This window comes from Triticum dicoccoides, chromosome 2A (genome assembly GCF_002162155.2).
Source record: "Triticum dicoccoides isolate Atlit2015 ecotype Zavitan chromosome 2A, WEW_v2.0, whole genome shotgun sequence".
Taxonomy (NCBI): domain Eukaryota; kingdom Viridiplantae; phylum Streptophyta; class Magnoliopsida; order Poales; family Poaceae; genus Triticum; species Triticum dicoccoides.
Window position 1 is genome coordinate 784142492 of NC_041382.1, and position 14707 is coordinate 784157198.

A 14707-nucleotide genomic window follows, 5' to 3' on the forward strand; every position below is an offset into this window, starting at 1 on the left:
TGTGGGACCAGAAACATTATTTTGCCGGTTGGATGCCGCACTAATATTGAATTGTCCATTGAAATGTGACGTTGCACAAAACCACCTTCCAAATCTCTAGGGTAATTTAAACGGTATCGATAGTTTGAGGGTACAGTCTAATTGGTTTCGTAGTTCGGGGTTGTAGATTAAACTAGAGCAAGAGTTTGGGATTGAAATATGCACTTCTCTTTATCTATTACGCCTGTTCTAAAATATATGGTGAATTAATCTTTTTCGAAGTTAAACGACAAACATGTCCATGTTTGGCCAAGTTTCTAGAAAAATATATCAATATTTATATTACCAAATTTGTACAATTTCATCCATCATGGAATATTTTAACTTTTAGGTATTGCATATGTTGATGCTTATTCTACAATCTTGGTCAAACATACTAATGTTTCAATTTCATGAAAATTGATGAAGCAGGATAATTTCTTTGTCCGCTTTGGACTTAAAAAACAAAGCACTTGTAAGGGCATGTACAATGGCTGATAAGACAGTCTTATCTTAAGTCTTGCATGTAATTTAGAGATGACAAAAAAGTATGTCTACAATAGGTTATATCTTAGCCTTATCTTCAATAACTAGCAATTCCTTAAAATATGGTGAGACAAATTGTGCTAAGAGATCATCTCTTGTCTTATCTTAAATAAGAGAAGACAAGCCTTTTCTTACGAGTTCTCTCTCCTCCACCTCATCATTTATCCTACGTGGCAATCCTAAGATAGCACCATTGTACATGCCCTAATAATTCCTTTTTTCATCAAAAGGGGTTTACCGACATCCCATTTTAAGAAAACGAGGCAGCAATTGTAACTAATTTTCTACTTAATTTTTTTTAGAATTCTGGTCATTTTCGTTCGAGAACAAGCATATACGAGTATATAGGACGCGCATAAATATGATATAGCCACTGGATGCATGAGAACAAGCACACGCATATCACCCAGCTACTTGCGTTTCGTTTTCTTCCTCCCACGCACAAAAAGGTCAGTCACCGAAGGACAGCTTGCTTCCAGGTGTATATACCCTTCGCCTGCAAAAAAAAAGGTGTTTATACCCTTCCGTCTTCAGCACAGCGTCAAGAACAGCGGGGGTCTTAACGATGAACATGACCCACCTAGACTTGAGCTCTGAGCAGTTGTGCTGCTCGGCTAATGCCAATGTGGTCGCAACCGTGTTGACGTCGTTCCCGCCGGCGAGCCTACCCGCGCAGATCAGCTTGAGCCTGTCCAGACCGTACCTATCGGCGGCTGCCAGCAGATGCTGTGCCATCGTGATCACCTCCTCCTCCTGCTGGCTAAAGTCCGGCGCCGTATCGGTGTAGATGAATCGGAGAAGCGTCTTGAACACTGCCGCCTCCATGTCCTTAACTTCGACACGATGTGACCTCTTCTCCATCATTTGCCCGTAGAACTGGGCCATGAACACGGGGGACCTCGCGGCTAGTACGGCCTTGTGGGCCACAAAAGTCTGGCCGGACACGAGGAATGTGACGTCCACGCCCTTCTCGCTCTGCAGGAGCTCGCCGAAGTGCTCGTGCAAGTTGGAGGATGGCACGGCAGGCATTGGGATTTGTTTGACGGGGAACGTTTGCACAGGTAATTCCTTGAGGACGGTGATGGTGCACTCCAGAGTCAGGGCATCATCGGTGAGATAACCCGATGCCTCTAGATCACATCTTTTCATGAGCATCAATTTAGACGAGTGATGTGAGTCATACATGAACTCCCCTGACACGGTCTTCTGCTCGGATGGAGTGAGAATTCCTTTCAGATCTACCAACCGGCAACCGAGATTTGCCCTCACATAATTGTTGGTTCGGGATCGACTTCGGAAGATTAGCTCCAGTGCTACAGACCATTGGAGATCAAGGTAGATACAGATTTCCCAATCATACCCGTCGACGTTCCATCTGGATTCGATGGAATAGCTGCTGCTCGAGCCTATGTTATTGGTCGCGCAGTACCCGTCGATCTTGAGCAGCTGCACCAAGCGCGCGGCATCTGTGATGCTTGTTGTGCAGACATCTTCCATGGCGACCGAAACCTGGATGGCGTGAGGGTGGTTGTTCCGCTTCCTCTTCACGATGTTTGTGGAGTGTGCAATTTATACAGGGTCTCCGCGAGTGTTAACGAGCGACCTGGTGGAGAGAGAGAGAGAGGGGCATGCCAACAGATAGACGTCGGAGGAACTCCAAACGAAAAAGGTGACCAGTCAAACGCTTTGCGGCATGCCAATCATCACATCACCATTCGATTGATAGATAAATAAACCATTACATCACCCTCATATTTTTTTTAAAAATCATCACTGTTGAGTATATTGTGTACGTATATATTATGTATTGGGCCCATTTTTTATTTTCTCTGTATAGTCGAGGTTGTGGCTTCCCTCTTATACTCATATATACGTGTCTGGTGCACATGGATCAATGTATTGCGTGTTGCACAGCCTATTCTCGTATTCCATATGATATCAGTTTCCGTCTCCCGATCCTTAACCTAGTCTTCCGCTCCCTGCCGCCGCCGCAGTTCCTGCCGCCGCTGCAACCTAATCTCCCGATCTCCCGATCCCAACCCACGCCACCGCTGCCTCTCGTTCCAATCGCCACCTAGCCCGTCACCACAACTCGCTAGTGCCGCCGCTTTTTCCCTTCGCCTCGCACGCCCGCACCAAAACTCGCTAGTGCCGCCGCCTGGATCGCTCGTGCCGCCGCCGCCTGGATCGCTAGTGCTACGCACGCTGCCGCTGCTTTTCTTTTCTTGCACCACAGCCACACACGCCGCACCTTCCTCTCGCGTCGCACCACGTGCCGCATACCCTAATCCTAGACATGAGTTCCTCCTTCTTCACCGTCTCCAACCCGTTTGCCGGTCCCGATGTCACTCTTGTCCGCGATCTCAACATCCACGAGCGCGTCACGGTGAAGCTTGATCAATCCACCGCCTCCTACTCCGCTTGGAAGCGGTATTTTTTGCTGGTGTTTCGCGAGTACCTCCTTCATGGCCACATCGACGGCATCGTGGACTCGGCTCTCATGATCCATCACCAGGAGTGGATGATCCTTGACGCCACCATCATCCGTTGGTTCTATCTCATCATCTCCACCGACCTCTTTCACACCGTGGTGGATGATGACGACGATGCCTACGCCGTCTGGACCAAGCTCAACGGACTCTTCACCGACAACAAGCTGCAGCGCAAGGTCCTTCTTTACGGTGAGTTTTACGGGTGCCAGCAGCTTGACTCGTCCATCGACGATTTTTGCATGCGCCTGAAAAAGCTTGCCGATGAACTCCGCGATCTCGGGGAGACGGTTGGCGACGAGCTCCTCATCAGCACCCTCACCGTCAGTCTTAACGAGGATTTTGAAAACGCCGCCTCCAACCTCACCCTCATCCCGGAGCCCACTTTCGCTAAGGTGGTAGCGTACCTCAAACTGGAGGAGCGCCGGATGAGGATGGCACGGACTCGGGCGACCCACACTGCCCTCGTCGCCGGCACCCGCGGGGGCCAAGCCCCGCCACCTCCGCGCCCGACGCCGCCCCAGCCGGCGGCGCCCGCTTTCCCGCCCGCCCCGGCCGCTCCCTTCCCGTCGCCCCAGCCGGCGGCCAATGGGGGGTTCGTCGCGGCGGCCGCAAGCAGGGGGTGCAGGCGCTCAGGGAGGAGCACCCCGCCCGCCGCAGCCGGCCTACCAGCCAGCCCCGTGGTACGCCGGCCAGAACCCATGGACCGGCGTTGTGCACGCCTACTCCATGCCGGTTCCCCGTGCACCTACCCCGGGGATTCTCGGCGCCCGGCCACCGTCGCACCAGGCGTTCTATGCCGCACCGCAACCCTATGCGTCGTCCTATGGGCCTCTCTCCTACGGCCAGCAGCCGCAGCCAGGCGGGCTGCCGCTGCTGCCCCTGACGGCCCCACCGCAGCCTCTTCCACCGGCATCGTGGGACCCGGCTCTTCTGGCGGCTCTTCACACCGCCCCTTCACCTTCCAGCTACATCGGCGGCGGCGACTGGTATATGGACACTGGAGCTACCGCGCATATGGCCGCTTATCCCGGTAACCTCCACACCTCCTATCCCGTCCACACTTCCGCTCGCATCACCGTCGGTGACGGCTCCTCTCTTCCTATCACTCACATAGGTCATGCATATTTTTCGTCTAATTCCACTCCAATATCCATGTCTAATGTCTTAGTTTCTCCTGAGCTTATTAAAAATCTTGTTTCTGTTCGTTCTCTTACACGTGAAAATCCTGTTACCGTTGAATTTGACGAATGTGATTTTTCTGTTAAGGACGCTCGCACCCGGATGGTACTCCACCGATGTGACAGCCCGGACGAGCTCTACCCGGTTCACTCCGCCACCTTCACCACCTCCGCCGCCCCTGTCGCTCTCGCCACCGGAGTGGATCTTTGGCATGCTCGCTTGGGTCATCCCAATCCCGCCACCCCTCGTCATATACTTTGGAGTTTTTCTTTCACGTGTAATAAGAATGAGGATCACTCGTGTCATGCTTGTCGCCTCGGCAAACATGCTCGTCTTCCATTTAGGGCATCTTCTCATGTTGCATCGTATCCATTTGAGTTAATTCATAGTGATGTTTGGACCTCTCCTGTTGCAAGTAATACGGGCTATCTTTATTATCTTGTCATACTTGATGATTTCTCGCATTATGTGTGGACCTTCCCGTTGCGTCGCAAGTCGGATGTTATATCCACTCTCGCCGCCTTCTACTCTTACGTTCTCACGCAGTTTGGTCGTCCCATTCTTGCGTTCTAGACAGATAACAGGAAGGAGTTCGACAATCTTGCTGTTCGTACCCTTCTCATCACACATGGCACGACTTTTCGTCTCACTTGCCCGTACACTTCGCAGCAGAACGGTCGCGCTGAGCGTGTCCTTCGCACTCTTAACGACTGCGTTCGGACTCTCCTCTTTCACGCCAATGTGCCTCCGCGCTTTTGGCCTGACGCTCTCGCCACCGCATCACTTCTCATCAACATACGTCCTTGTCGCACTCGTGGGAACTTTGTACCTCATCACCTTCTCTTCGGTGCACCACCTTCTTATGATGAGCTTCGCATCTTCGGCTGTCTCTGCTACCCTAGCATCGCCGCCACTGCGCCTCATAAGCTTGCACCCCGCTCCGTCGCATGCATCTTTCCTGGCTACCCACCCAACACAAAGGGTTATCGCTGCTACGATCCCGTCTCCCATCGTGTTTTCACCTCCTGACACGTTTACTTTGATGAGAAGGTGTTTCCGTTTCAGCAGCAGGTACCCCTCGTCGCCCCTTTGCCACCGGCCACCGGCGGCCTTTCGGCGACTCTGTCAGGTGGACGGCCCCGCTCGGCTCTCGGACCGCCTCTGGGCTTTGGCGGTCCTCGCGCCGTGGGACGAGCTGCGCCTCGCGCCCCCACGTGGACGCCCGACTCGTTGGCCTCCTCGGCCGACCCCGCCACCTCGTCCGCCGCCCCTCCACCCGCCGCCCCCTCCTTGGGCGTCGCGGGTGCCGCGGGCTCTGGCGCTGCCTCTCCGACCGACTTGCCGGAGGTCTCGCCGGCCGTTACGCCGGCCCTGTTACCGGCCGCCTCGCCGGCATTCACGCCGGCCCCGTCGCCGGACCCGTCGTCGGCCGTCTCGCCGGCTGTCACGCCGGCCGCTTCGTCGAGCGCCTCGCCGCCCACCTCGCTGGTCATTCCGGCGTTTTCTTCTCGCCCTGTCACACGAGCTCGAGCCGGGATTCACCGTCCGAGTTTGCGGTACTCGAGCGACAAGTACCTCCTCGCCGCCTCCACCATGGAGCCGTCCCCTCTTCCTGCGTCCGCTCGCGTAGCCCTTCGTGATCCTCACTGGATTGCCGCGATGCAGGAAGAGTTCGACGCTCTCCAGCGGAACCGCACCTGGACACTGGTTCCCCGGCCTCCTCGCGCCAATGTCATCACCGGCAAGTGGGTCTTTCGCCACAAGACCCGCTCGGATGGTACACTTGAGCGCTACAAGGCTCGCTGGGTGGTTCGTGGTTTTCGACAGCGCGCTGGAATTGACTTCACTGAGACGTTTGCCCCGGTTGTTAAACCGGGCGCGATCCACACTGTCCTCCAGCTTGTGGTGTCCCGAGGCTGGCCCGTTCATCAGATGGATGTCTCCAACGCCTTCCTCTATGGCCATCTTGAGGAGCAGGTGTATTGTGAGCAGCCCACCGGTTTCGTCGACGCCTCTCTTCCTGGCCACGTGTGTTTGCTGTCCCGGTCTCTCTACGGGCTCAAGAAAGCACCCCGCGCCTGGTACCAGCGGATCGCCGGGTTTCTTCAGACACTGGGCTTCAGCGTCACTCGCTCGGATGCCTCACTGTTTGTTTATCGCCAGGGCGACACGACTGCATATTTACTCCTCTACGTCGACGACATTATCCTGACGGCCTGCTCCGCAGCCCTTCTTCAGCAGATTACTCTCTGGCTGTGTGACGAGTTTGCCATCAAGGACTTGGGTTCTCTACATTACTTTCTTGGCATTGAGGTTGTTCGGCGACCGGATGGCTTCTTTCTTCATCAGCAGAAGTATGTGCACGAGCTCCTTGAGCGTGCTGGCATGCTCAACTGTCATCCTGTTGCTACTCCTGCTGACACGAAGGCCAAGGTTTCTGCTCTTGAGGGCTCGCCAGCGTCGGATGCTCCCTTCTACCGGTCTATTGTCGGTGCCCTTCAGTATCTGACTCTCACCCGACTGGATCTACAGTATGCTGTTCAGCAGGTGTGTCTCCACATGCACGCCCCTCGTGACTCCCACTGGACTCTCGTGAAGTGGATCCTTCGGTACATCTGCGGCACGATGACCCTTGGGCTCACTCTCACGACGTCCCCCTCTCTGGAGATGGTGGCCTACTCCGACGCGGACTGGGCTGGCTGCCCCGACACCCGTCGGTCCACCTCTGGCTACTGCGTTTACCTCAGTCCTTCACTCATCTCGTGGTCGTCCAAGCGACAGCCCACGGTTTCGCGCTCCAGCGCGGAGGCAGAGTACCGAGCTGTGGCTAACGCTGTTGCCGAGTGCACCTGGCTACGACAGTTACTTCAGGAGCTGCATCACGATGTCTCCCAGGCCACAGTTGTCTACTGTGACAACGTCTCTGCGGTGTACCTCTCCGCCAACCCCGTTCATCATCGCCGGACAAAGCACATTGAGCTGGACATTCACTTTGTGCGCGAGCAGGTGGCCCTTGGACGTATTCGGGTTCTCCATGTTCCGACAACACAGCAGTTCGCCGATGTGGTGACGAAGGGTCTGCCGACTTCCACCTTCGAGGAGTTTCTTTCCAGTCTTTGCGTCACTGGCGCCGCTTCGACTGCGGGGGGTGTTGAGTATGTTGTGTACGTATATATTGTGTATTGGGCCCACCTCTTATTTTCTCTGTATAGTCGAGTTTGTGGCTCCCCTCTGTACTCATATATACGTGCCTGGTGCACCGATCAATGTATTGCGTGTTGCACAGCCTATTCTCATATTCCATAATCACATCTCACCAATACGTCAACTAAGAGCACCTTCATTCAGTTGGTAGTAGAAAAACAACGAATTCCAAATTCCATGAAGAATGACCAGGGAGAAGATGAAGCGGTGAAATGGGGTGGGGATGGAACAATCAGACAGAAGAGACTATGTGGCATGGAAACTGACTTGCAATTATCCACCGCCAAAGAGTGGCGTCCATCGCACACCATTAAAGTCTTGTAACAACGTTGATTTTCTTCCTCAACTTCTAGGCTTCTAGCTACTGGAGTTCAAACGACAGTGGCAGTTCGCTGCTCTCATCAAAGCACCCCTGGCATTGAGCTGGCACGCAATGCTACCTTATTCAGCAAGTCGCACGATTAGGCTGGCGAGGTGTGAAGCGCTCGCCTCATAACCGCTGCTTCACCCAGCCGCGACGTGTGCGTCTATGGTGGATGACTGTGTTCTTTTTTCTTGAAATGACAAAGCGACAGAGAGAAATTGGATGACACAGTCCAAGCAGGCCCAGACAACAGCTGATCATTCTTTTGTTGCACGAGCATCATCCCAGACTCCTAGTTCATATAGCGCTCTCAGCAGGGTGGAAGCATCAACGGCCAAAAACACCCAAAACTTCAGATCCGACGGTTAAAACGTTGATAGTTTGAGATGACTGGAAGATGCACATTTGTAATGTTTCTAAACATTATCTTGTCTTGTATATGTTGCTTCATTATTGTCTATTGTTCTTCACCCCCTCATGCTCAAATCCTCGCTCTGCCCTTAGATACCAATGGATGCCACCTAACCCATCAATCTCGACCTTTCGTGGTGCCACGTAGGAAATTCTTGTTTGGCTACAACCTCATAGTTAAAAACTAGCGGGTTCATTTTCCACAAGCTCCACAACCTTAAGGACTAAATCATACTGGATTAAATCATACTTCACTCAAGGATGTGTCCGCTCCTCTGCCATGATGAGCAACTGTGACATAAGGGTGGCACGGCAGTTCAGTACCTAGGAACTGGCTATAAGCTGCACATAGTAAGGCAAGTACCTCTAACAACCTTCCTACTCCCTCGCAACGATTGATTAAGCTCTTGCGAGCCGAGCTCACTAGAGCCCATCACATGTTGTTGGTCATGTAGTTTTGTTTCTCTGAGGGAACCATGGGCTCGACTATGTCTCGTTTAACGTGGGACCTAGCATAGCCTCACCTCAAGGAACACACCACTCGGTTGGCACCATAGGGAGACCGAGCGTAGGCTACAATCGTTTCTTCAAATTTTCCGTTCATTCGTGCTTTTTTTGTACATATTTTAAATACATAAATTTCAAAACATATTTTACATTTTTTTAAAAATAATCACAATTTTGAAAATTGTTAACGTAGTGTCAAAAGTTTTGTTAGCATAAATAAAAAAAAGGTTGATAGCATTCAAAGGAAATGTTTGTGACATTTAAAAATGTTAACTCTAGAAAAAATATTTATCACATATTAAAAAAATCAAAAGCATCTATTTGAAGAAAAACATTTGTAAAAAATAGTTCCAAATGTATATGGAAAATATAAAGTGTGTATGAAAAAAAGTAGAAATCAAAGCATAGAAAAAATTTGTAAACATGTATCTGAAAATATTAAACATGTAAAAAGCAATATTTCAGATGTGTTCAAAAATGTAGAATGTGTATTACGAATAGGCATCCAAAATTTATATTAGAAAAAATGTTAATCATATATTTAGAAAATGTTGATCATGTTTAAGAAAATGTTACTTATCTATACAAAAAATGTACAAATCTATATGGAAAAAGTGGACATCAAAACTTATATTTTTCAAAAAATTAATCATGGATTTGAAAAAAATTCAACGTGTACAAAGAAAATGAATCGAATATATAAAAGTTATATGAAAAAGTACATATCAAAACATATATTTGAGCGAACCAACCTGTGATTGGATGGTTAGAGCGACAGTGGTATGCCAGCCCACCAGGGTTCAAGTCTTGGTGCTCGCATTATTTATGAATTTATATTAGGATTTCCGGCGATACGCTTTCAGTGGGAGGAGACGTTCCCGTCGATGACGAGGCGCCTACTGTGACTTCGTAAATTTCAAGATGACATGCCGGCTCGGTCTTTCGAAGGTGCTCATAGGGGTAAGGTGTGCGTGTGTGCGTTCATAGGGATAAGTGTATGCGCGTATGTATGAGCGCTTTTGCGTCTGTACTGGTGTTAAAAAACATATATTTGACAAACAATGTCAAACATGTATTTAAAAAAATGTTCAAACATGTACAAAAACATGTTTTTGATGTATACAAAAAATATACAACGTGCTAACCAACTTGTGGTTGGATGGTTAGGAGGATAGTGGTATCCCCAGCCCATAAGGGTTCGGGTCTTGATGCTCACATTTTACTGGATTTATTTCAGAATTTTCGGCGATGCACGTTTAGTGTGAGGAGACGCTTCCGTCGACTACGAGACACCTACGATGACTTCGTAAATCTCAAGATGATATGCCGACTCAGTTTCACGAGGGCGCTCATAAAGATAAAGTGTGTATGTGTGCGTGTTCATAGAAATGAGTGTATGTACGTATATATAGGCGCTTGCGTCTATAATGTGTTAAAAAAAATTACAACGCGGATTGAAAAAACACATACATGTATTGATAAAGGGAAAACAAAAAAAAGGAAAAGGAAAAAGAGAAAATAATAAATAAAAACACATAAAAATGAAACTGAAGAAAACATTAGAGAAAACAAATAGAAAGCAAAGAACACAAAAGTCAATTTAAAAACCGAAGAAAACCTATAATTTTGCTTAAGAGAAACAAAGAACAAAAACAATGAAAACCGTACAGAAAAAATACAATAAAGGAAAACAAAGAAATCAATGAAAAACAAAGAAAACACAATAAAAATAAAGAAACAAAGAAATCCTGGTGAAAACCTAAAGAAAAATGCTAAAAGAGAAGAAAATAAAACCTCGATGAAAACCGAACTAGTCTAACCAATAGACAGAAAGAAGAAAATAACATAAATAAACTGTAGAGCGGGCGAGCGAGCCAGTTAACAACAACAACAACAAAACGCATGGGCCCAGAAAATAATGCCACAAAGAAAACCTTGTGGCGAGAGGTAATAAAAATCATTACAGGTGACACATAGCCCTGACGAGGAACCGTTACTTGCGTAACTCTTGTTTTTGGAGGACCTTGCTCACTTGCTTAGTTCTAAGCTAGAGTATCTCTATGTGTGCCTGGCCCAACGCACACACGAGTCTAGAAAAAAGCAAACGAAAGCATGTCGATATTCTTGCTTTTTTTTTTCTTTTGATTTTTTGCACCGTTTGTGTTATGCCTGGGCCATTTTCTTTTTAATTTGAAGCATATTCATGAATTGATTCTTTTAATAATTTGAAAAAAACGTTCATGAATTTGGCAAATATTCCTGACCTGAAAAAGTTTGCAGATTTGAAAAGATGTTCGCGAGTTACAATTTTTTTATGAATTCAAAAAATACTTGTGAATCGTAAATATATTCACAAATTTAAGAATATTCACGAATTTTTAAAACAAATCACAAACTAAAAAAATGTTCATGAATTCCAAAAGGTTCAGGAATTTCTTTTTTTAATAATTTTAAAACCGTTGATGGATTTGAATTTCTTTCATGAACTTAAAAGGTGTTCATGAATTTGATTTTTTTTGATAAATTTGAGAACACGTTTGCAAATTTTATTTTATTTCATGAATTTTATAAAAAATCATGAATTAGAAAAAAATTATAAATTTGAAAAGATATTGATGAATATAGAAGTTGTTGACGAATTGGTATGAACTCAAAAATTATTAATGAATTTAGAAAATAGTTAAAAATGTTGAATTTTTTAATAGAAAAAGGCCCCGAGAGTTGTTCAAAACTGGGTCAGAATCTTCCTAAAATCAGCCGAAGTGAAGCGCTCGATCGTCTCTAATGATCTCCACTTATGGACAGCAGTGGGCTGTCAGCATGGTATGTATGGTTCTCATTTCCAAAAGGTAATTGCTTTTGTTTGAGAAGAGATTTGCAAACATTTGGGTTGCTACCAAAAATATTTGGAGACGTTGGCTTGTGGGTTTTCGGTTTTGTAGCCAACAAGGCCAGCACCCAATTCCGGTCCCCAACTCGCTCCTACCAGCCCACCAGATCAGCTCAGTAGAACCTATACCACGTTTCCTCCGGTGTCAAAACCCCAACCGGGCCAACGGAGAAGAAGGCCAGGGAGCGCAGCCCACCTCTATTTGACGAGAACTCCACTGATTTATTACCGCGTTGATTTGTTTGTTTGGCTGAGGAGGTTGATGAGAGTTGTCCATCCACGTACAGAGATGAAATGTTTCTTCACAACAAACAAACAACATATATTAATCATAAGCGTCGGGACAGGCAGGCGTGTACTAGTATTGAATACTGTTGGGATGGCCGGAGTAGCCAGCCTTTCATTTGGCGCGTAGTTTCACTGCAAGACAAATCCAGCAAATAAAAACAATGTACCGCGTAGCAGTTGGTTGCCGCCAAGTCTCGTCCTTACCTCCATCGGTTCAGACGCACCTAACGCTGCTCATTAATTACTAATACCTCGAGTAGAAAATTGCAGCGGGGCGATAAGCTCGACTCGAGACAACCTAACACATGCCAGGGAACATGCATTGTTGGTGATTCATTTGTATGTTGTGACGAGCATATGTCGATCCTGTCAATTTTATCTGTCGTGTTACACGGCCACCACTTGCATCTGTCAGCGCACTATCTATATCTTTTTGCTGCTATATAATGGACGGCAACGACGGCAGCGATGCCACAGATAACAACGTCTGCGTCACGCACCCGCTTACTTCGAAGCTATCTTCAATGATTCATGTTTGACTCGTTCCAGCTGAAGTATGTTCGACATGATGCTAATGTAGCGGCCCATCTTTGTGCAAGGCGCGTAGGCGTTGTCTTTCGAGTAATTGTGTGCCTCTATTCCGAGCTGATGTTTTACGTCGGGATTGTAATCCATAAAGTTCTTTGTTTCGCCAAAAAAAAAACTAACTTCAATGACTTGGTAGCATGGGTGGGCTGTTAAATGGTGGTTTATCATTATCAGAACTAAATAAATGGTTGTTCAAACTAAATAAATGGTTTATCATTATCAGAACTAAATAAATGGTTATTCACTTTGTTATACAACTCATGTTTTGGTTGTGTGCATTTTTGATATGCAGAGGCCGGGTGTTGCTCATCCTGATTATATCCACCTGATACTACATTTTGAGTCAATAAAAGTGCCCTTTATTGAGAAAAAAATATTCGGTGGTTGACTTGGATGGGGAGTTGCAGACTATTGACGACGGATTGACGCAAATGGATGGTTGTGCGGTGGCGGCAATCACACATCGCATGTAGCTGCTGGGATTGTGAAGAAGTGGAGGAGACAACACATAAGTGACATCGATGGTGGTGCTACTCAAGCAGCCAGTCTCGAGCTCCGGGATGAAAGCTTGGGGTGACTTGTGTTGGTTATACATGCAAATGGCGATGATTTTATGTCTTTTCATTGATTAAGGCATTGCTCGAATATGCTCAGATTGTTTCTTCAGGATGAAAACCTAGATCTAGCCTTGCGTGGCTGGATCAGGTGACAACGGCTTTTGAGCGCTACTCCCTTCTTGAACGCGTTACTGTTAAAGAATCTTGTCGTCCGTGTGGTGTCATGAGATGGCTACTGCGGATATGGTCATGGTTGTAGTTTGTCGATCGCGGGCTGATCGCTTTTTTTAACACCTACGCATAGATTTAGTCTTACATGAATTTGCTACTCACCAGCATGTATTTTGTGTGCATTTGTTCGTGTTGGTTGTATTCATCCTAACTATGCAGAGATCGAGTATGTGCTCATTATGTTTGTATCCTTTTAATGCTTCATTTTGTGTCAATAAAATATGTCCTTTGTCGAAAAAATGTAAGGTGCTTAGGTAGGTTCTTGGACAAATAAACAGTTTTTTTTTGCTTTAGCACTAGTGCTTATTATTATAGTAAGAGATGCCTAACTAAGATGCGTGCCCTGTACAATTAAGCACATATGCCTATTAGTAAAAAAATATTTTTTTCTTTAATCACCTTGCATTGTTCAAGGCCACAATTCAAAGCCATACAATACAAGGTCTAGTTACATCTTCTCAATTTCTGTTCTACTCCTACCGTTTTAAAATAAGTATTATGGTTTCAGTTTAAATTTTAAATTAAAACCACAACACTTATTTTGAAACGAAGGAAGTATCATTTTTTGCCATGTTATGCATGCAGTTTTCCCGCCTGCAAAACATGTATGCAGATGCATGACCAGTTGTCAGGCTTTGTTCTTTTACTAGGCACATCCGCACATAACACCCAAGTTTGTCTTATTTGTATGTCCTAATTGTTCTGCACAAAGTAAAAGGACTTCATACAAGATACCTAGTCTTGATACCGCAGCCCATTTTTTGGATTATGCTTTGTCATTTTATGTCCCACTAACCAAAATTACAACCATACCTAAATCAGCCGGTGTCCTGGTGTTCTTGTCCAACTGTGAGCAAATTCATAAAGCACATCGTATCCCTCGGAGATGGAACCACCAATTGGTCAAACTACAAGACAAAATTGCGTGGTTGTTGTCAATGAATAAACTGGACACTGAGAGCGATATATCACATATTTTAATTTGATAGACACTCCTCCCGTGAAATGCATTGAAATACACCATACTTGCTCATGGTGAAGCATATTACCTTTCAGCGATTGGTGATGAGGAACACTTTCACCATTATAAACTAAAAACTATCTCTATTGCAAAGTACTTGGGTCTTTGGAGCGTGGGGAATAAGGAGTCAAGAACAGAACGAGGGAGTAAAAAGGTGATGACGTTATTGGATTATTGGATGGAAAATGGTCAACTTGTTGCCAAACATACTACAAAACTTCCTTCGAAGACATCTTAACATAGACAGTTCATCGAATCCGTCCTTACTATGGCGAAAGTCGCAGGGAACTTAATTTTTTTTAAAGATCTATATTACCAAATAAATACTGTATGAAAATATATCTAAGGATGAAACTAATAATATTGATTGGGTATTGCGCATGTATGTTGGGGTTGCACGCTATTTGGCTT

General features: G+C 46.6%; 1 protein-coding gene across 1 annotated transcript; it reads right to left on the bottom strand.

Annotated features, from left to right (window-relative positions):
* Positions 1-974: 974 nt before the first annotated feature.
* On the bottom strand, positions 975-2061 carry LOC119358482 (BTB/POZ and MATH domain-containing protein 1-like). The gene is made up of 2 exons (XM_037625003.1): positions 1070-2061; positions 975-1038 (listed from the first exon to the last, which is right to left on the bottom strand). The coding sequence occupies exons 1-2, from the start codon at positions 2059-2061 to the stop codon at positions 975-977; spliced, it is 1056 nt and encodes a 351-aa protein (XP_037480900.1).
* Positions 2062-14707: the final 12646 nt, after the last annotated feature.

What these genes read in the sequence shown, in the direction of transcription:
- LOC119358482 (XM_037625003.1), bottom strand. Translation starts at nt 2,061, where the DNA reads ATGGAAGATGTCTGCACAACAAGCATCACAGATGCCGCGCGCTTGGTG. An exon ending in GAAGGGTATAAACACCTTTT is followed by an intron (nt 1,039 to 1,069) that starts TTTTTGCAGGCG and finishes TATACACCTGGA; the next exon opens with AGCAAGCTGTCCTTCGGTGA.